This window comes from Macrobrachium nipponense, chromosome 6 (assembly GCF_015104395.2).
Source record: "Macrobrachium nipponense isolate FS-2020 chromosome 6, ASM1510439v2, whole genome shotgun sequence".
Classification (NCBI taxonomy): Eukaryota; Metazoa; Arthropoda; class Malacostraca; order Decapoda; family Palaemonidae; genus Macrobrachium; species Macrobrachium nipponense.
Genome location: NC_061108.1, coordinates 4,127,227 through 4,149,840, shown reverse-complemented (window position 1 = coordinate 4,149,840; position 22,614 = coordinate 4,127,227). Strand labels below are relative to the sequence as shown.

The following is a 22,614-nucleotide window of genomic DNA, read 5'->3' as shown; positions in this document are numbered from 1 at the left end:
AACCCGTAATCATTATAATATGATGTATCCCCTAGCATAAAAAATAAGGGGAAACATCCATGAGATCAATGTTTATAATCATTTGTGAATGTCCCTAACCAGACAATAAGGGGTGGCACCCACTACACTATCACAAAAGCAGCTAAGACAAAAGGTGAATGCAAATGAACCAGGTAGGAATAGACGAACTTTGGGTGAGGCAGGTAGAAAGGAGGACTGAATCTTCTACTATAAACTAGCTAGAGTCAGGGGAAACTATGTTACCCGCTGCTACTGCTGGGAATTTCAGAGCTTCCAAGGACTTAAGGTAATGACGTTTGAACACTGTCGGCGATTTCCATCCAGTATACTTTTTCAACTCATCGAAGTTCATATGTTGGAAATAATTAATTGAGGTGGCTACTGCCCTGACATCATGTGCTTTCGGGAAAGAGTCAGGATTGGCTTGCTTAATAAAGTACAGGATTTGTTGCCTGATGCCTTTAATGGATAAAGTTCCACCTTTTTCCCTCCTAAAGAAAAGGAGGGACCCGACGAAGATGAGGAGGTCCTAGACAGAAAGGCTCGTAAGGTTGTAACTGGGCAAAGAGATACATCTTGTGGAAGGGGTAGTACCTTCCAAGGTTCCCACCTCATCAAAGGATCTTCATTCTTTGCTAAAAAGCTACGTTCCGGAGAAAGTAGGACTTCTCCTGTGGGAAGGAACTGAATATGATCCGGGTCTCTGGATAGAGCCGACAGTTCTGAAATTCTTGCTCCTGAAGCTAAGCTTAATAAGAATAGGGTTTTTCTTAAGAGCATTATAAACGAGCATGTGTCATTATCGGTTTCGGGAAGCAGGTTTTAGGACATCGTTTAAGAACCATGAAACTGACGTAGGCCGTTACAGAAGGCCTAAGCCTAGCACATGCCTTAGGGATAGACGAGAAGTAGGAATCCGTCAAGTCTATGTTAAATCCAAATTGAAATATCTTTTTCAAAGCTGACTTGTTTGTCGCAATCGTGCTAGCTGCTAAACCTTTTTCAAATAAGGATCTGAAAAAGGATATAGCTGAATTAATTGTCATGATTCTAATATCCGAATCTCTCAGGAAGGTTGCTAACTTTTTGACAGCAGCATCATACTGCCTCAAAGTCGAATCCCTTTTATCGGATTCCAAGAATAGAATATTCTGAGGGTCAATATTCGCATCTCTTTTGCCGCAAACTTCATGAAATCCATAAAGTTAGGGTTTTGAGAATCCCTGAGGAAGCGAACACAGTCTTCATTTGCACTGACTGGGAGAGCTTGGGACTGGGGATCTGAAGAGGACGAAGGCCAGCTCCAAAATTAGAGGATACCAGTTGCTCTTCGGCCAGTTGGGGCTACTAGAGCCACTTGACCCTTGAATGTCCTGAGTTTGTTCAATACTTTCATGAGGAGATTCACTGGAGGGAAGACGTAAATCTTCTCCCAGTGTTCCAGTCTAGAGCCAGCGTCCGTGGCATAGGCCAGAGGGTCCAGGTTGGGGGCTACATAACACGGTAGTTTGTGGTTCGCTTGTGATGCGAAGAGGTCCACCTGTAGCCCTGGGACTCTTTGAAGGATCCATTGGAACGAAACTGTTGTCCAGTGACCATTCCGACCTCTAGGGGTACTGATCGGGATAGGGCGTCTGCTATGACGTTTCTTACTCCAGCTATGTGAGTGGAGGAAAGATGCCAACTGAACTTGTCTGCCAGGGAGAAGATGGCTATCATGACGTGATTTAGATGACGTGACTTGGAGCCTCCTCTGTTTATACAATGTACTACCACTGCGCTGTCCAGGACTAGCTTTATGTGGGAGTACTTGGGTGGGCGTACCCTTTTAGCGTCAAGAACACTGCCATTGCCCCCAGTACGTTTATATGGAACTGACGGAACTGAGGTGACCAAGTCCCTTGAACCTTTTTGACCTGGGAATACCCTCCCCAGCCGCTTAAGGACGCGTCTGTGTGGATGGTGACCCCTGGTGGAGGGAACTGAAGGGGTACTGACATTGATAAATTCTTGACTCTCGCCCATGGCCGAAGTCGATCTTTAGAATCAGAGGCACTGAGGATAGTTTGTCCCTGGACCTGACGTTTGCTCGCGAGCGCCAGATTCTGGTTAGGTCTTTCAGTTTGGCTTTCATTAAGACGTTTGTCACTGATGCAAACTGGAGAGAACCCAGGATCCTTTCCTGGGCTCTCCTTGACGCTAGTTTGTGACTTAGAAATTGCTTGACTGACTTTGCTATTTCTTTCCTTTTGGTTGATGGAATCGACAGAGTGTGGGATGCTAGATTCCATTGAATGCCCAGCCACTGAAAGTTTGACTCTGGAGTGAGTCTTGATTTGGTCCTGTTTATTTTGAAGCCTAGATATTCCCAGGAACTGAATCACTTTCAGAGTAGATCTGTTGCATTCCTCGACTGTTGGGGCCCAGATCAACCAATCGTCGAGATACGCTACTACCATGAACCCTTGCGATCTGAGTTGTTGCACTACCACTTCCGCTAGCTTCGTGAACACTCTGGGTGCCACGTTGAGTCCGAATGGAACTACCTTGAAGGAGAATGTCTGGTCTCCTATCTTGGAAACCAGATACGGACGGAAGTGTCTTGCAATAGGGATATGATAGTAAGCGTCTGTAAGATCGATAGAGGTGGTGACGGCCCCACGGGGAAGTAGGGTCCGCACCTGTGAGATCGTGAGCATCTTGAACTTGTCGCAGCGGATGGCTAAGTTTTAAGCGGGACAAGTCTAAGATTACCCTTCTTTTTTGTGAGCCTTCTTTGGCACGCTGAACAAGCGACCTTGAAATTTTAATCTCTTGACTCTCGCTATAGCTCCTTTTTGAAGGAGATCGTCTGCGTACTCTGTCAATTCCTTGGAAGGAAGTTGACGGAAAGGTCTGGATGGAGGTGGGTTCGTCAACCAGCTCCCAACCCAGACCTTTTGACACTATGCTCTGAGCCCATTGGCTGAAGTTCCACCGGTGGCGAAAGTGAAACAGCCTCCCTCCTACCTGAAGTTCTTCATTGGTTCTGGTAACCGCCTCGGCCTCCTCTGAAGTGCTTTTCCCCTGTTAAAGGGGCCTCCCGATCCTCTCCCACGAAAGGAACGCTTACCTCTACCTCCCTTACCGAGCGGTCATACTTCTGAGAAGCTTGACTCTCGAAGGCTTGATTGTAAGCTGGAGAGATGGCGTAAGAGTGGAGGGCTGAGGCTGAGGGGATATCACATAAATTGGCTGTGATTGACCTTTAGAAGTGGAGGGTTGGGCTGTCTGCACTAACGGTACTGTTGGAACTTGTTGAGGAAAGCGTAGTTGCTTCTTCTGGTAAGGTTGGAAACGCCTGGGTTTCTTTTGTCCCTTACCTTTAGGAGTCAGGTCTTGCCTCCTCTTAGCCGAAAGGCCCCAACGATCCTTAAGGCTCTGGTTTAACCTGGTAGCCTCTGACTGGACCTCCTTAACCATAGCTTCTGGGAAGAGATCTGCTCCCCAGATGCTAGACGAGAGCAACCTATTCGGTTCATGCCGAATGGTTGCCTCTTGTAGGACATGCTTCCTACAATTCGTCCGAGCAGTGGCAAACTCAAACATATCTGACTGTACCGTTTGAGTCAGGGCTTTGGTCATGAGCTTAAAAATCGGTTCTGATCCATAAGCCATGGTAGCTACCTCAGACATAGCCATAGAATTGATGGATCTGGCTAGACGCGATTTTGCATCAAACTCAGCCTGAATAAGGCTATCTGGGAGCCTGGGTAGCTTTTCACCAAACTGCTCCATAGCACAGTCCGGTTTGAGTTTGCCAGCTGAGAATGTATTCGGCAAGTCTTCCCACAATTCTCCAACTGAGGGGAGCAACGGAGAAGTGGGATCCGCTTCCTTCAACTGCGGTATAGGTTCCCCCTTCTGGGCCGCTGGGATGGTCGACCTCGCGATCTTGGTTAGGAACGGGAGCGGGGTACTCTCATCCATTGTAAAAATGGTAAAGGGACTCTTAAATGGTTGTATCTTGGTGTTAGAACAATCCATGTCCTCTAAAACACCTGAGCCATTCTCTCTGAGCCTGGTCTCGTGAGTAGAGGACTGTCTCCTTAGGTACCTTATCGTCCCGCACCATAGCCGACGGCGTAAGCCTTGCGTAGCCTATGAACGGAGGCTGGAGGTCTTCCGGGAAGAACTCGAAGTCCTCTATTCTTCGAGTCCCAAATTCCGGTATAGAGATGAGACCGTCCTGGAAGGGGGCGTATGACGCTACTCTCCACGGATTGTTCATAGAGAACTGAGGTAGTGAGTCATACGGAGGAAGTTGGGATCCACTCGTGTTGGACAGTGGAGGAGAGGCTAGAGGAGCTTCTCTCAGCCCGGCTATAATGGAGTCCTGGGAAGTAATCCTGTCCGACAGACGAGAGATCATTTGCTCCATGCTACTCTTTAAGGACCCAACCAGGTCACCCACCTGTTGCAACAGGCCAGCATTGGAGTCCAAAGCCGGAGCTGCTGCGGAGGTGGAGGAGAGGCTCTGAATCGGAACCAAAGGTAGCGGAGCTGGTGATTCTGCCGGAGTGCGAGATCTCTCTCTGGAGGATTTACTCCTCGAGGACTTGGACCGCCGGAGCTAGAAGCTTTAGACCTGGATGCTCCGGGATTCCCAGCCGGAGACTTACGGGAGGAGGATGAAGCCGAAGTCGTCTTCTTAGACGACGACGACGTCTTAGTCAAAGTCATCACCTTAGACTTGACCTTAGGTCTAACCGAAGCGTCAGGAGGAGAATATATTTCGTCACCCGTAAAGCCTTGGAAGGATGGAGAGGTTGCAGGAGTAGAAGAAACAGTTACGCCCAAGGGTGACCCTTGGGTGTCCACCGTACCTACCTCGACCAACAGGTCGTCTATACCTACCATAGGTTCAACATTAATATCTAGGGTCGCGACATCCGTAGAGATATCCTGGTCCTGATCAGTTAATGAGGTGGCCAGCTGTTGTTGGATGAAGGCGATAGTCGGATCCGCTTCTACCGGGTCGACGTATCCTGTCGCCTTGCCTCCGGGGAAGATTAGTAATGCCAACCGCTTCTCTAGGATGTAGGGCTGTCCCTTGGCGGCGTTTTTCCCCAAAACCGCCGACCCAGGCCCGCAGGGTAGCCACCAGTGCGGTATCTCTTACCGCCGGAGCCTGGAAGAGAGGGCGTAGTTTAGATTTAAGAATCACTTAAAACTAAAACTTAAAGTATAACTTAAAATAATTGCCTTAAGTTAATATGATGAAAACTTAAGCGCTAAAAAGGAAGCGGAGCAGCTACTGGAGATGTAAAACTTACCCCTTCCAAAAGCTGGCTCAGATCGTACATATGGTACACGTCTCATGGTACCAGACCTGGATGTCCCCGAGCGGAGTCGCGCATGGAGCATGGGACCCGTCAAACTTCGTGTCCACAAGGGGTCCTGAAGTGTGGCGGAACATCCCGGATGCTCACAGTTGGTGGCCTGTAAGTGGGGAGACACATAGGTATCTTAAAAAACATCACTTACAGTCTAAAGGACAGAAGAGCTCCGATGCATGCCGGAGCTCGGAAAAAAATTTGGGCATAACCCCTCCCTGCATCGCCTGAATAGGCTATAATCCCGGAGAGATCCGGTAAGATATGTAATGGGGGGTAGGGGGATGGTTTAAGGTTCTTAAGATAACTAAAAGATAACTTAAACCTAACACACAAAGCAAACCGGACTAAGTCCATTGCGTAGCGGAGTGTAGTAACTCAGCAAAACGGTAAGGTTAGTAGAGACCCACTGTATGCTCCGGTCCACCCTACTGGGTGGACTAACAACTTTCCGCTGGATACCAGGACTCCGATCAGGAAGGAGCCCTAGTAAGATGGGAAAGAGCGAGAAGACATACAGGCTCAAGCTAGCCCGGAGCGACAAGGTAGCGCGGAGGGTGGGCAAGGCCAGTACCCCCCACTCCGCACCAACCGGCCGGACCGAGAAGCCGGAGAGGTCGAGACCAGTCTGGGTCTGTCCCGACTCACTCCCCCTAACCCCTCCGCCTGAGGGGAGAGAGGGAGGCAGGCTCGGGTATGATGGAGCGAGCATGGGCCAGACCGACCCGCCCCGCCCGACTCTATGGAAGAGCGGGAGGGGGGGGAAGAATGACTGGACAGGCGTCTGGCTGGCCCGTGATCACGAAGTGACCACGAGGCGGCAAGACCAAACACGACAACTAAGCCTAGGACAACCACTGATCAGGGAAATGCTATCGGGAAGCATACTGAACTGAAAAGCGGAGGCAATAAGCCCACTGGGCCGAACCAACTGATCAGAGGAGAATTGCTATAGGGAAGAACAACCGAACTGATGAGCGGTAGTATGGGCTCAAAGAGCCAGGTCCTAGGCTAAGCCAGACGCCTAACTAACCTAACAAAATAATAAAATACACAGTTATATAAATAAATAAATGAAAGAAAGAAAACAATATAGCAGGAGAAAAAATCCAGGAGTGTACGACTAACCCGAAGGCAAGTCTACCACTCAAAGCTAGTCAGAGGCCGATACTAAGAACCTGGACTAGGGTCTGGATGGAAGAAGCCTACGTAAGGTAAATACATGCATGCATGACAAACCTGAGTAGACCGTACCCTAAGTAAAGAGGATACTCAGAAAGAGCGAAGATAAATAAAGGGGATGTTTCTAGGTATGGGAGACCAAGAACGAACCCATAACGAGGCAGAACCATGCTGCCATGCTTCCGACCCCGAGATCGTATTTATACCTAAAAAACGGCAATACTGTCTCAGGGCCGGAAAAAACCAACTAACCGTAAATACTGAGTACTTAACTTAGCTGCTGCGATAGCTGCACGCTCCATAATAGAAAATCCAATGAAAGGGCACAAAAAACACAGAGAGGAAAAATATCACAACCGTCTCGTGGGTGCTAACTTGAAAGGATGGCCACCAGAGGCGCAGCAGTCGGCAGCATGGGATGGAGTAGTAGTAGTACGAGCTGCTCACTCTGTGGGTCGGCTCCCCTCTTGGAGGGATTTTGTAGTGGGAGATTTCTATTGGCATTTGGCTCGTGGTAGTGGTCTCACTCGCCTAGTGTTCATACCGACACCCTCCTGGAGGGTGAGCGAGTCAGTTATACTGACCTTTTTCTTTATTTTATTTATTCTCTGGTATGTGTTAGTACATTTACCCTAGAAATAATAGATTAAAGGATATTTCGCGCAGCGACACGAGCTGAGCCCAGAAATTTAGAACTTACCTTACATCCAAAAGGCCAAAAGTTATATTTTTCATAATCCTTTCCCAACTCCAGGGGAAGGTAGTCATCAGAAAACTGATGCAAACTAAAGCTTGAAAAGATAAATGGTATTCAGTACATTAATTGGTTTTGTGTGTAGGCTTGTGTTTGGATACATCTGTAAGACTCTGACATTAGACAAATGCGTTATTTGAAGAGATTTGTAATGAAAAACTACATTTTGTCTTTGTAGTGAATGATAGAGGTTTCTGCATTTTTCCACTTTGAATAAGGAAATGCAGTGGCGTAGTGTATACAGTAGTGAATTTTTATTTTCATTCATTAAAACTACAATGATATGTTAATGTTACTTTTATCTAGGTTTGTTTATTAATTTTAATCATAAGTACATTTTATTCTTTATGATTTTCTACAGGATGAAGCTTTGCGTCGAAAGGAAATCGAGATCCGTTCCTTGAACGAAGAGCTAAATAACACGAGGAGAAGGGTGACCGACCTTGAGCATGAGAAAGGAACTCTTGATGTAAGTGATGTTATTTTAGGGTAGCTTAGGGGCAGCATAGCCTAGGCTAGCATAATCACTATTCCTTTTCCTTGGAAGCATGAGTGCAAATAATAGAGGGGTAGTGTACATCTTATGGTACCATTTAAATCAGTGGTCCTTAACCTTTTTATTACCACGCCCCTTCTAAGAGTTGGTCCTTTCTTTCACGCCCCCCTTGCATCTATGAATAAAATTCCCTCCCAGATTTAAAGGAAAATAAAAAAAGATGAGAAAGAGAAGGGGTTTTGAGGAATAGGAGGGAAGGTCAATAATTACAAAACTTGTAAACCCAACGAGCCTAACCAGAGTAGTGGACTCCTGGAAAGTAACACTACAAGGGCATATTTGTGCATTTTTCATAAACTTCTGAATATTGGTTCCTCACTCTTGTTAAAAGAATAACGAATATAATTTTCTTTTTTATTATTCCCTAGGGCTCGCACCTCCCTTGGAAATTGCTGATGCCCCCATAGAGGGGCCGTGCCCCCCAGGTTAAGAACCACTGATTTAAAGCATAGTAGTATTGTTTACCTTCAATTTCAGATAGCCCTACCTTATTTTCATTAACTTTTTCTTCTCTGTTGATGTCTTCCAGTCTCCATTGTCTCTTATCCATACCGGTGTCCCATGTTTCACCTGATTATCTAATTTTGTGTATCCTCTTTACCATTCCGTTTTATTCTGTTTTTGTCTTGGCAATTTTTTATTTATATAGTTAAACAGCCTACATTGTAGTCTTGCTCACATTCTGCAAGGCTTTCTGATACAATCTCACACCTTTCCTTTTCAGTTTCTCCTTATTATGGTAAATAAGTTGATTTGTAAGAAAATTCGTTTAACCAGACCGCACAATTTAAAAAAATTTGAGCTGAATTATCATTATCCAATGTATCATAATATGGGAGGTAGTAAGTATCATAGAGTGCCAGAAGATGTCAAAAGTTCGGCAATGAGTCCCTGATGTACTAGAAGAATAAAGAAACGCAAGGTGAGGATTGCCTGTGCGTAGATGTACTAGTAGATGTACAAACGTGTATTTGCATACTGGTAATTATTTCTTTTTTTTTTTTTGTTACCCATGTTGTAAATTGCACAGGAATAAATCTTTCAGGGCCAGGACCAACTTCTCTTGTATATCTAATAGCATCTTCTACTTTACTATAAGAAGGCTTCTTTCACTTGACATATGTCTTGGTAGTTTTTTTTAAAGGTTAATGATTTAGCATTGATGGAGCAGGTAGTTGGTCATTTTTTTATACATCTCCTGCCTGTATCTCATTTTACAAATACACTATGCCACCACAGTAATTAATCAACATGCTTTTCTGAATTACGGGATTACTTTTTACTGTTACAAAGATGTCATAAAAGGTAATGAATTACTATTAACCTTGTTGATATAAGATTAAAAATTTGCATCGGTATTAAACTTGACTGTTTTGCAAAGCTGATATTCTGTTTCAATATTCCTTATTGCAGGATCGTGTGCAAAAGCTAAAGAATGGTGTAAATCGAATTGAAATGGAGAATGCAGACATCAAAGAAAAATTAAGAGCCTCTGAGCAACGAGGTGCTCTTCTTGATGATTCCAAATCAAGATTAGAAGCTGAGCTTAGTACAACTAAAAAGACTGTTAGTGAAAAACAAATGGAGATTGAGGTACGTACAGTCATTGTTTGCATTAACTAATAACTTGAGGTATTTTGCAAATTCAAGAGGAATGCTGTAATTGATGAATAGCGTGTACTCTTGAGTTCAGTCTTATAACTTCATTCTGTGTGTGAAATTATGCATTATAGGTAGGTTATTGTTCATATTGTTTATACAGTAATAAGTTATTGCTCACACTGTATTGTTGTTATTTTTCTTCAGTTTTTAAAATCTTCAACAGTATTAGCTGTAGCTTCCAGATTGGAGCAGTTTGATCATAATATGGAATAAAAATTCCATAGCTTCACTAGTAACTGCTGATCCTCGTACCCCTTTCACAAAGAACCTTTACATTACACACCAGACCGATTTAAACTACTACTTGGTTTGAAATTCAAGTCTACATAAATTATGAACAGCTTGTGGGTTTTTTCTGAATTTATTTCAGTAAATGTAACCATCTTACCTCTTGCATTTTTTGGTTATCATTTCCCTCTAAATATGCATTTTTTATATTTATATATACTGTATAAATGCAGAAATTGAGTTTACAATCAGTGCGTTGCTTCTCATTCTGAATTCTGATTCATTGTTGGATCTAGCTGTTGAGTTGTCACGTCTCTCTCATAGTCTCAAGGAATCCTCTTACATGACCATGATTAGCAGGTACTGGGGGAAAGTAATATAGAATCCATGGGTGCTTTTCAGGGTGGTGGCAAAGGATCGTGGGTGAATTTTTAAGGAGAATTGGTGTTAGCACCACATTTGTCATTTGTAGATTTCTTGTGATATAGACGAGAAGTAAATAGACTTATTGTACTGCATTGGGCACTGACTCTAGGAGGCAGAAGAAGGATCCTTTTAAAATTAATTACAGTACTAGTAATTCCTTTTATTTGAAGTATCCGGAGTGGAGAGAATTGTTGTGGTCAAAGTATAATGTACCTTCGGGTTGGGGTGCTGTGCTTTTTCAATGGGAAAATTTCTCTTTGGGTTTTTATAATAAAAAATGAGTTTTGATGATATCTTCTAGGCAGGTGACAATTACATTATTATATTATCATTGATTTTTTTTATGAGCATCCTTATATTTTGAAGAATTTTACATTTCTCTGGTATTTAAAATTTAGTTTGAGTTTTGTTGCTTTCCCTTTTTTAAACTAGTATTTTAACCTGATATACCATAGTTATATATTATATATTTTATATATATATATATATATATATATATATATATATATATATATATATATATACCATGTATATATATATATATATATACATAATATAGATATATATAATATATATATATATTATATGTATATATTGTATACCGTGATATATTATATATTATATATATATATATATATATATATATATATATATATATATATTATATATATATATATATATATGATATATATTATCTATATATATTATTATTCAATAATATATATATATATATATATATATATATATAGTTGTGATTATTCATGATCATTTCTTTTATCAGAATCTTCACTCTACAAAAGATAATGTGAACCGTACCATTCGTGCACTTGAGGACCAAAACTTGACTCTCAAAAATAAAGTCGAAGATCTGAAGACTAGAATGGCAGTAATTTCTAACTCTGAGGCAGAATTGAAGAACAAACTCTCATCCATCAACCGATCTTTGAAGGAGTCAGTGTCATCATCTAGTAACATGCAAGAAGAACTTAGCAGGGTAAGATCTACAATTTTTACTTATTAATAGATTACAGTTTAAAAACTGATTATTTGTTCAGATTTTTTTCAGTAATATTTTTCTTTTTGAATGAACAGGTATATTTAAGTGTGAATGTTAATTGGCAGAGCTACTGTGAGACAAAAATGACCTTTCTTGTGCAGATTTTTAAAAATATTACTTTATAGCAGTACAGAATCCTTTACCTTTTGAGGGGTACTGCACCCTTCTTCTTGGTACCATATATTTCGGCGTATAAGTCGACCGGAAGATAAGTCGACCCCCCAATTCTGAGTAAATTTTTATAATTTTAACTAATATCGGTTATATTAGTCGACCTATAAAATGTGAGGCCAACCGTACGCTCAAAATAAACAGCAGGGTAAAACGTATCATATAAAATAACCTGAATGTTATTATGGTACATATGTTGCTCTACTTACCATAAGAAATACAGGTAATATACTCGGTATATTAACAAATCTGTGTAATATATAAAAGATAAATACCGGAAAATATGATAAGAAATGACGAAACAAAAGATACGTTACTCGAGTGTAATGTAAACAAACAAAGCGCTAACTAACACTGCATAACAGCCTACATATATATGTATGTACAAACTGCCACTCAAGTTAATGCTTTGATTGGGTTGTTAAAACGACGTCCTGGTATTTTATTATTATGTTGGAATATTCCTTGACCATTGGTTCTTCTATGGCATAAACAGGCTCATTTGAGGGAAAACGAACCTGCAGTTGATTCACCAGATTCAAACTGGGATCCTTATGATGAAACCGTGAATGATAATTTGTTTGATGAATTGTTTAATTCAAGTGACGATAACTCAAGTAATTTTGAAGGATTTTGAATACATATTTACTATTAAATACATTTTATTTTTATTCTATAAAGTGATAAATAAAGATTTCACACCATAAGTGTTTTTGAACAATACCCCGGTAAATACAAAACTGTCAGAATGAACGCACCCTTCTCAATTACTGTACTACAAATGGCTACGCAATGTTTACGTAAACTTGCTGTGCGATTGGGGTTTTTTCAAGTTACTTTGATTTTTTTTCATTTTATTTAAGGTAATGGATGTTCTAATGTATTATTATTGTCGTATTACAGTGTGAAATGTTTTTAATACTGGTATTTACATACAAAGTTACCTCAACAAGGCTGTCATTATTATTAGCCAACGGTAAAGCCTGGATTCCTGTACCGATGTACCAAAATAATAAAGATTCACTTTTTGTTACCGTTAGATAAGTCGACCCCTAATTTTGGCATGATCTTTTGGGGCTAAAGGGTCGACTTATACGCCGAAATATACGGTATATATACATTTCCTTTTACAAAAGGTGCAGTAGCCATAGACAGCTAAGGAATTCTTCACTGTACTGTCAGATAATATACTTAAAAAATGCACACTGGACAGGTCTGTTTTTTGTGTCTCTAGCCTCAGTCAAATTATTGGGTATAGAAAATGGTTGTATGTGAATCAAAACTGAAAGTGAGGTTGATCATTACAACTTATGGATTAACAGTACAGTATAAGCGAATCTTCAGTAACACCAGTCAGCTATTAGTATACTGATCTTCTGTCTTTTAGATAAAAGGATGTAGTATTTAGGGACATTGGAAGACCAGAAATGTGGGCCTATATGAAAAAACGAATATTTTAATATGAAAAATTCATTTTTGGTATTTGACAGTTCTAGGAATATATGCAGTAGTAGCAATTGAATTAGTATTGTAAGCATGCTTTTGTGATACATATGCTGTACTAAAATTATGCTTATTTTCAACAGTCTCAAAATCAGTTATCACGAAGTGAAGGTGAACGTCGTCAGTTGGAGGAGAAAGTTGCAGATTTGCAGAGTGCAATTGCAGAATTGAAACGCCAGAAAGAACAGCTATCAGAGTTCAAAACTAAAGCTCAGCAAGACCTCTCAAATGCAGAGATAAAGAATGCTGAATTAGAAATGAGCTTGAAGTCTCTGAAAGGGGTAATTAAATTAATCAGAGGATAACTGTAACATTCACATCACCTTTAATTTTGATAATTTTTTCCCAAAACTGTTGTTCTAAATATTTAGATTATCCAACTCAAGAATAGTAATCAGTCTGCTGACTTTTTTTTAATTAAAAGTGAAATTGAATTATCTCGATTTACTTTTGTGAATAGAAGGAAGAACTACTGATTTTGTGGAATTTTATTGAGCAGCCACTTGTGTGTCCTATAACTTAGACCTAGTAAGTGCATGTTTCAGATAATGATATTTGTTATGAATTTTGTCTTTGAAAGTTTCAAATAGGAACTTAGTTATTTATTATGTTAGGAAATTTAGCATATTTAATTAGTTTCATGTACTACCAATTTTTTTTTTCTTTTTGCAAAATAAAATAGTGCTTGTAACATTTTTCAAGTAGAGATCAGATGAATGATTGTGCAAAGTTATTTAGAAAAAGTACTGAGGTTCCAATACCTGGCACATTATTAAATATCTTTGCTGATTCAGGGTATTGTTGTGTGCAGTATTAGTATGGCATTAGTTTATACTTTCTGTTTGTACTTCAAATTTACTACGCATTCACTTGCTGTGTTGCCAGTGTGTGAGCATATCCTAATTTTGTCATGTGAGGGACTTATTGTACATACACATAACTGCAGTGTGGTGTAACAGTTTCATTTAGAATTACAAATGGAAACAAACTGTAAATCTTTAGATTTTTAAAGGATTTTGTCCTCAGATACAAACTAAGAGTTTTGTCAATTTCAATAAATTGATTATAGTGTGATTGATTGGTCATGCTAACAATATCTTTTCTTTTAAATGAAACATTAATCACCCCTTTTAGTTCCTTCCAGTTCACTTTTATTTGTGTGCAAATTGAAAAAATAGTAAAGATCTCTAGCATTTTTTTAGTCTAGCTATTAAAATGAGCAGCGGCATCATGAGTAAACATCAGATAAATTTACTACTCATTATCTGATTGTTTATCACTGTGCTCCAATTGCCATCACTTGAATTTGTCCAAGTTGCTACCAACATCGCAGCTATAGTTTTCTGTAAGTTTAGTTTCGCATGTAATTTAACAGTAGCTATATACTTTAGTTAAGATCCATTTCTTTTTTTTTAGTGCCTATAACTCACATGATATAGTCAACTTTAACATTATTCCCCTTTGATATAGTAATGGTATACGTCAGATCATAAAATATTTTAGATAACTGAACTGGAAGTATAAATTTAGCTCTGTCACTTCCCAACTTTTTAGGTCGCTTCGTATTTCAATAATGACCATCCAATTACATGATTCATTCGCTTAGCACTTGCTTATGAAATAGGTTTAATCTGGAAAGCTTTACACCTTACGTTCACTGTTGTAGATTAGAGATTCAAATGCAAAACCCAGTGAATGCATCTGTGGACTCCATGAAAAGGTAAATTTGAACTTTTTTTTTTTTTTACCATTAATGCACTAAGTCCACTAACACAAGGTACCAGTTTGTACTGACATTGCTTCATGCCATTTTATACTGGACAGTACCTTCCTTTTCAAATCCTTCACTGTATAGACAACTAGTCTCAGAGTAATATCAGCTTCAAATTATTCAAGAATCTGTGATGACGACGTATCCATATCTAAATCATTTGGTTTATTACCAAAGAATCTTATTTTTTATATAAAGTTTGTATTTATCATAGCAATATTTTTTAGTTTAGATCTGTGAAATTAACAATTTGGAATTTGCTAGTATTATATTTAGTCAATATAGTACTAAATCAAGTGTGCTAATAATCAAAGGCATTTTAAATTGCGCCAGCAAATCTTGAACTGAGAATTTTACTGCATCATTTATTATTACCAAAATAGCAAATGATCATGACCATTCTGCATATATTTGTCTCCTAGTGTAAAAATTGATGTGAGGTAAAATTTTGAATAGTTGGGCAAATTCCAGCAGTTAGTTGGCAAGGAATTCGGTAAGAACTGCAGATATGCCAAAATAATAATAATACTCGTAGTAACTTGCTGAGAATAACCATTAAATTCTTAACCAGGATCTTTGAACCAACAATGGATTTTTTTATTCTGAACAACTTTCTGAATCAAAATGGAGAGGATTGTAAAGTGTAAGTAATATTTTCACAAGGGTTATTGAAAACTAATATGCATACATATTCAAAATTGATTTCATTTTTATTTTCTTTGGCAGTGTCTGAGATGAAGCAACTTGAGTACAACTGACAAGTTCTTGGCATGCAAAAAGATTTTTTTTTTTTGCATGTGGTATACATGTAAAGCAATGTTCACCAGAATCACTCATATAGTAAACAGATGACCAGGTCTAATTATGTCATTGATTTACAGTAAATTTTTTGAAAGCTAGCTAGTTCAGTTGTTGATGAACTGACATTTTTAAAGATAACATTTTTCAGAACCTTGGAGAGCGATCATCTGCAACAGATGAGCTTGTCGCAAAGGTCTCCCGATTAGAGCAGGAGAAGTTTGAACTCCAGAGTAAGCTTAACAATCTGGAGGTGAGTAGCATCGTAATTTTTATTTTCTTAGAGTGGCTTTTAGCTCTTGTAAAAAATTAAAGAAATCACTCAAAACACACAATACTATGTATAAATACACTGTATATGCAAGATATGCCTATAGACATCTAAAAACAATATTTGTCTATTGACTTCATGCTTGTTGCTTCATAGCAAAGAACATTTCACTGTTGGAAAAGGTTTTTGTAAACTGTTCCAGTGTTTATTTAGTTTCCAAATGGAGAGCATTTAAGTTCAGATTATGTAGCTAGGAAATAATTTCCTTGATTGGTTGAAAATTAGATCTTACAATGAAGGACTTTAATTTTAATTTGTTTGCTGGGAAGTCTGGCAAATTAAATAAATTCCTGTTAATCTGAAAAATTTCAGCTTAATTATTTATTTACATTGAAATTTACAAAAAATAAAGCTTGTGTGGAAAGAGGCAAAAATGTTACAAACTTGCCTAAGAAACTTTCTCATAATCACCTAAGGACAAATCATGCACAAATCAGAAGTCAGAAGACTATACCTGCAGTAAGGCTATGTAGTTAAGGAAGTACTACAAAATAAAAAAGGGATTTTGACGTAAGGAAAAATCTATTTCTGGGCGATTGGCTCGTGTCGCCAGCGAAATATCCTTTAATCTATTATTTCTAGGGTGAGAAAATTGTACTAACAAATCATACCAGAGAATAAATAAAATAAAGAAAAAGGTCAGTATAACTGACTCGCTCACCCTCCAAGAGGGTGTCGGTATGAACACTAGGCGAGTGAGACCACTACCACGAGCCAAATACCAATAGAAATCTCCCACAACAAAAACCCTCCATGAGGACGAGACGACCCACAGACGTGAGCAGCTCGTACTACTACTACTCCATCCCATGCTGCCGACTGCTGCGCCTCTGGTGGCCATCCTGAAGTTAGCAGACAATCTTGGCGAAGGGATGGGTAGGGTGGGATTTCGCTGGCGACACGAGCCAATCGCCCAGAAATAGATTTTTTCCTTACGTCACAAAGCCCTTTTCATGGGCTCAAGCTCGTGTCGCTGCGCAAAATCGTACCAGAGAAATAGCACAAGATTGTAAACAAAAGTAATAAAATAAATCAGAATAGGTCTCAAATCAAAAAATAAAGTAAATATAAAAAAGAATATAATTGCTAAAAAGATACAAATACACAGTGATACAAAATAGAAATATGCTTAAATTATTCCCTTAAATTCTAAACATGTTTCTTTTTATCATAAGGTAATTTACATATGTACAGAGGGTAAATGGCTTACATGTAACAAATGGTATCTGTGTAAATGCATGTATCAAAATATAATAGCAATTAGAGTAGTCAAATGAACAAATTAAACAACAATGATAATATATAAGGAAGCATATGACTTAATATACAAAAGCCCGTAACCATTATAAATGAGATGTATCCCCTAGCATAAAAATAAGGGGTAACATCCATGAGATCAAAATCCATAATCATCTGTGAGTGTCCCTAGCAAAACTAAGGGGCACCCACTACATCATCATAAAAGCAGCTAAGACACCAGGTGAATGTAAATGAACACGGTAGGAATAGACGAACTGTTGGGTGAAGCAGGTAGAAAGGAGGACTGAATCTTCTACTACAAATTAACTAGAATCAGGGGAAAACTATGTTTCCGCTGCTACTGCTGAAAATTTCAGAGCTTCCAAGGACTTAAGGTAATGGCGTTTGAACACTGTCGGCGATTTCCATCCGGTATACTTTTTCAACTCATCGAAGTTCATGTGTTGGAAATAATTAATTGAGGTGGGGCTACTGCCCCTAACATCATGTGCTTTCGGGAAAGAGTCAGGATTGGCTTGCTTAATAAAGTACAGGATTTGCTGCCTGATGCTTTAATGGATAAAGTACCACCTTTTTCCCTCTTAAAGAGGGGACCCGATGAGGATGAGGAGGTCCTGGCAGAAAGGCTCGTAAGGTTGTAACTGGGCAAAGAGATACATCTTGTGGAAGGGGTAGTACCTTCCAAGGTTCCCACCTCATCAAAGGATCTTCATTCTTTGCTAAAAAGCTACGTTCCGGAGAAAGTAGTACTTCCACTGTGGGAAGGAATTGAATATGATCCGGATCTCTGGATAAAGCCGACAGTTCTGAAATTCTTGCTCCTGAAGCTAAGCTTAATAAAAACAGGGTTTTCCTTAAGAGCATTATAAACGAGCATGTGTCATTGTCGGTTTCTGAAGCCAGTTTTAGAACATCGTTTAAGAACCATGAAACTGACGTAGGCCTTACAGAAGGTCTAAGTCTAGCACATGCCTTAGGAATAGACGAGAAGTAGGAATCCGTCAAGTCTATGTTGAACCCAAATTGAAATATCTTTTTCAAGGCTGACTTGTTTGTCGTAATCGTGCTAGCTGCTAAACCTTTTTCAAATAAGGATCTGAAAAAGGATATAGCTGAATTAACTGTCATGATTCTAATATCAGATTCTCTCAGGAAGATTGCTAACTTTTTGACAGCAGCATCGTACTGTCTCAAAGTTGAATCCCTTTTATCGGATTCCAAGAAGAGAATATTCTGAGGGTCAATATTCGCATCTCTTTTTGCCGCAAACTTCATGAAATCCATAAAGTTAGGGTTTTGAGAATCCCTGAGGAAGCGAACACAGTCTTCGTTTGTACTGACTGGGAGAGCTTGGGATTGGGGATCCGAAGAGGACGAAGGCCCCAGCTCCAGAATTAGGGGATACCAATTGCTCTTCGGCCAGTCTGGGGCTACTAGAGCCACTTGACCCTTGAACGTCCTGAGTTTGTTTAAAACTTTCATAAGAAGATTCACTGGGGAAAGACATAAATCTTCTTCCAGTTGTTCCAGTCTAGAGCCAGGGCGTCCGTGGCATAGGCCAGAGGGTCCAGGTTGGGGGCTACATAACAGGGAAGTTTGTGATTCGCTTGAGATGCGAAGAGATCCACCTGTAGCCCTGGGACTCTTTGAAGGATCCATTGGAACGAACTGTTGTCCAGTGACCATTCGACTCTAGGGGCACTGATCGGGGATAACGCGTCTGCTATGACGTTTCTCACTCCAGCTATGTGAGTGGAGGAGAGATGCCAACTGAACTTGTCTGCCAGGGAGAGAAGATGGCTACCATCACATGATTTAGATGACGTGACTTGGAGCCTCCTCTGTTTATACAATGTACTACCACTGCGCTGTCCAGAACTAGCTTTATGTGGGAGTACTTTGGTGGGCGCAACCTTTTTAGAGTCAAGAACACTGCCATTGCCTCCAGTACGTTTATATGGAACTGACTGAACTGAGGTGACCAAGTTCCTTGAACCTTTTGGACCGTGAATACCCTCCCCAACCGCTTAAGGACGCGTCTGTGTGGATGGTAATCCCTGGTGGAGGGAACTGAAGGGGTACTGACACTGACAAATTCTTGACTTTCGCCCACGGCCGAAGACGATTCTTTAGAATCAGAGGGACTGAGGATAGTTTCCCTCCCGGCCCTGACATTTGCTCGTGAGCGCCAGATTCTGGTTAGGTCTTTCAGTTTGGCTTTCATTAAGACGTTCGTCACTGATGCAAACTGGAGAGAACCCAGGATCCTCTCCTGAGCTCTCCTTGACGCCAGTTTGTGACTTAGAAATTGCTTGACTGACTTCGCTATTTCTTTCCTTTTGGTTGATGGAATCGGACAGAGTATGGGAGGATAGATTCCATTGAATGCCCAGCCACTGAAAGTCTGACTCTGGAGTGAGTCTTGACTTGGTCCTGTTTATCTGAAGCCTAGATATTCCAGGAACTGAATCACTTTCAGTGTAGCTCTTGTTGCATTCCTCGACTGTTGAAGCCCAGATCAACCAATCGTCGAGATACGCTACTACCATAATCCCTTGTGATCTGAGTTGTTGCACTACCGCTTCCGCTAGTTTCGTGAACACCCTGGGTGCCACGTTGAGTCCGAAGGGAACTACCTTGAAGGAGAATGCCTGGTCTCCTATCTGAAACCCAGATAACGGAACGGAAGTGTCTTGCAATAGGGATATGATAGTAGCGTCTGTAAGATCGATAGAGGTGGTGACGGCCCCACGGGGAAGTAAGGTCCGCACCTGTGAGGATCGTGAGCATCTTGAACTTGTCGCAGCGGATGGCTAAGTTTAAGCGGGACAAGTCTAAGATTACCTTCTTTTTTGTGAGCCTTTCTTTGGCACGCTGAACAAGCGACCTTGAAATTTTAATCTCTTGACTCTCGCTATAGCTCCTTTCTGAAGGAGGTCCTCTGCGTACTCTGTCAATTCTTGGAAGGAAGTTGACGGAAAGGTCTGGATGGAGGTGGGTTTTCGTCAACCAGCTCCAACCCCAGGCCTTTTGACACTATGCTCTGAGCCCATTCGCTGAAGTTCCACCGGTGGCGCAAAGTGAAACAGCCTCCCTCCTACCTGAAGTTCTTCATTGGTTTCTGGTAACCGCCTCGGCCTCCTCTGAAGTGCTTTCCCCTGTTAAAGGGGCCTCCCGATCCTCTCCCACGAAAGGAACGCTTACCTCTGCCTCCCTTACCCGAGCGGTCATACTTCTGTGAAGCTTGACTCTCGAAGGCTTGATTGTAAGCTGGAGAGATGGCGTAAGAGGTGGAGGGCTGAGGCTGAGGGGATATCACATAAAATTGGCTGTGATTGAGCCTTAGAGGTGGAAGGTTGGGCTGTTTGCACTAAGGGCACGCTGGAACTTGCTGAGGACAGCGTGGCTGCTTTTTTCTGGTAAGGATGGAAACGCCTAGGTTTCCTCTGTCCCTTACCTTTAGGTGTTAGGTCTTGTCTCCTCTTAGCCGTAAGGCCCCAACGGTCCTTAAGGCTCTGGTTCAGCCTCGTAGCCTCTGACTGGACTTCCTTCACCATAGCTTCTGGGAAGAGATCTGCTCCCCAGATGTTAGACGAGAGTAACTATTCGGCTCATGTCGAATGGTTGCCTCTTGTAGGACATGCTTCCTACAATTCGTTCTAGCAGTGGCAAACTCAAACATATCCGACTGTACCGTTTGAGTCAGGGCTTTGGTCATGAGCTTAAAAAGCGGTTCTGAGCCATAAGCTATGGTTGCTACCTCGGACATAGCCATAGAGTTAATTGATCTGGCTAATCGCGATTTCGCGTCAAAACTCAGCCTGAATAAGGCCATCTGGGAGCCTGGGTAGCTTTTCACCAAACTGCTCCATAGCACAGTCCGGTTTGAGTTTGCCAGCTGAGAAGGTGTTTGGCAAGTCCTCCCACAATTCTAGGCTGAGGGGAGCAACGGAGATGTGGGATCTGCTTCCTTCAATTGAGGCATGGGTTCCCCCTTCTGGGCCGCTGGGATGGTAGACCTCGCGATCTTTGTCAGGAACGGGAGCGGGGTACTCTCATCCATTGTGAAAATGGTAAAGGGACTCTTGAAAGGTTGTATCCTGGTATTAGAACAATCCATGTCCTCTAAACACCTCTGAGCCATTCTCTCTGAGCCTGGTCTCGTGAATAGAGGACTGTCTCCTTTGGTACCCTATCATCCCTAACCATGGCTGAAGCTGTAAGCCTTGCGTAGCCTATGAACGGAGGCTGGAGGTCTTCCGGGAAGAACTCGAAGTCCTCTATCCTTCGAGTTCCGAATTCCGGTATGGAAATGAGACCGTCTTGGAAGGGGGCGTATGACGCTACTCTCCATGGATTGTTCATCGAGAACGGAGGTAGCGAGTCATACGGAGGAAGCTGAGTTCCACTCGTATTGGAAAGTGGAGGAGAGGCTAGAGGGGCTTCTCTCAGCCGGCTATAATGGAGTCTTGGGAAGTAATCCTATCCGACAGACGAGAGATCATTTGTTCCATGCTACTCTTTAGGGACCCCACCAGGTCGCCCACCTGTTGCAACAGGCCAGCATTGGAGTCCAAGGTCCGAGCTGCTGCGGAGGTGGAGGGGTGGCTCTGAATCGGAACCAAGGGTAGCGGAACTGGTGACTCTGCCGGGGTGCGCAGATCTCTCTCTGGAGGATTTACTCCTCGAGGACTTAGAGCCGGAGCTAGAAGCTTTAGACCTGTCTGCTCCGGGATTCGCAGCCGGAGACTACGTGAGGAGGATGACGCCGAAGTCGACTTCTTAGACGACGACAACGTCTTAGTCAAGGATTTCAACTGCTTGACCCTTGACCTTAGGTCTAACCGAAGAGTCAGGAGGAGTATATAATTCATCACCTGTAAAGCCTTGGAAGGATGGAGAGGTTGCAGGAGTAGAAGAAACAGTTACACCCAAGGGTGACCCTTGGGTGTCCACCCTACTTACCTCGACCAACAGGTCGTCTACACCTACCATAGGTTCCACATTAATATCTAAAGTCGCGACGTCGTGGAGATATCCTGGTCTGATCAGTTAATGAGGCAGCCAGCTGTTGTTGGATGAAGGCGATAGTAGGGGCCGCCTCTACTGGGTCGACGTATCCTGTCGCCTTGCCTCCGGGGAAGATTAACAGGCGCCAACCGCTTTCTCAAGATGTAGGGCATACCCTTGGCGGCGTTATTCCCACAAAACGCCGACCCAGGCCCGCAGGGTTGCCAGTGCGGTATTCTTTCACTGCCGGCGCCTGGAAGAGAGGGCGTAGATTAGATTTAAGAATCACTTAAAACTAAACTTAAAATATAACTTAAACTTAGATGCCTTAAGTTAAAGTGGATGATGAAAACTTAAGCACTAAAACAGAAGCGGAGCAGCTACCGGAGATGGGATACTCACCCCTTCTAAAAGCTGGCTCACCAGATCGTAACATATGGTACACGTCTCATGGTACCAGACCTGGATGTCCCCGTGCAGCGTCGCGCATGGAGCATGGGACGGCAAAC

At 41.5% G+C, this 22,614-nt stretch overlaps 1 protein-coding gene across 6 annotated transcripts in view; it reads left to right on the top strand.

Moving 5' to 3' along the window:
- The window catches only part of LOC135216328 (rootletin-like), a 413,187-nt gene that overhangs the window by 358,426 nt on the left and 32,147 nt on the right, over positions 1–22,614 (top strand). For 5 of the 6 annotated variants that reach the window (XM_064251513.1, XM_064251512.1, XM_064251514.1 and 2 more), the window contains 5 exons: positions 7,694–7,801; positions 9,302–9,481; positions 10,986–11,198; positions 13,019–13,216; positions 15,656–15,757. In XM_064251513.1, the coding sequence (XP_064107583.1) occupies positions 7,694–7,801; positions 9,302–9,481; positions 10,986–11,198; positions 13,019–13,216; positions 15,656–15,757 (801 nt within the window). Of the gene's footprint in view, positions 1–7,693; positions 7,802–9,301; positions 9,482–10,985; positions 11,199–13,018; positions 14,281–15,655; positions 15,758–22,614 lie in introns of all 6 variants that reach the window. The other variant, XR_010314855.1, reaches the window with a different exon arrangement.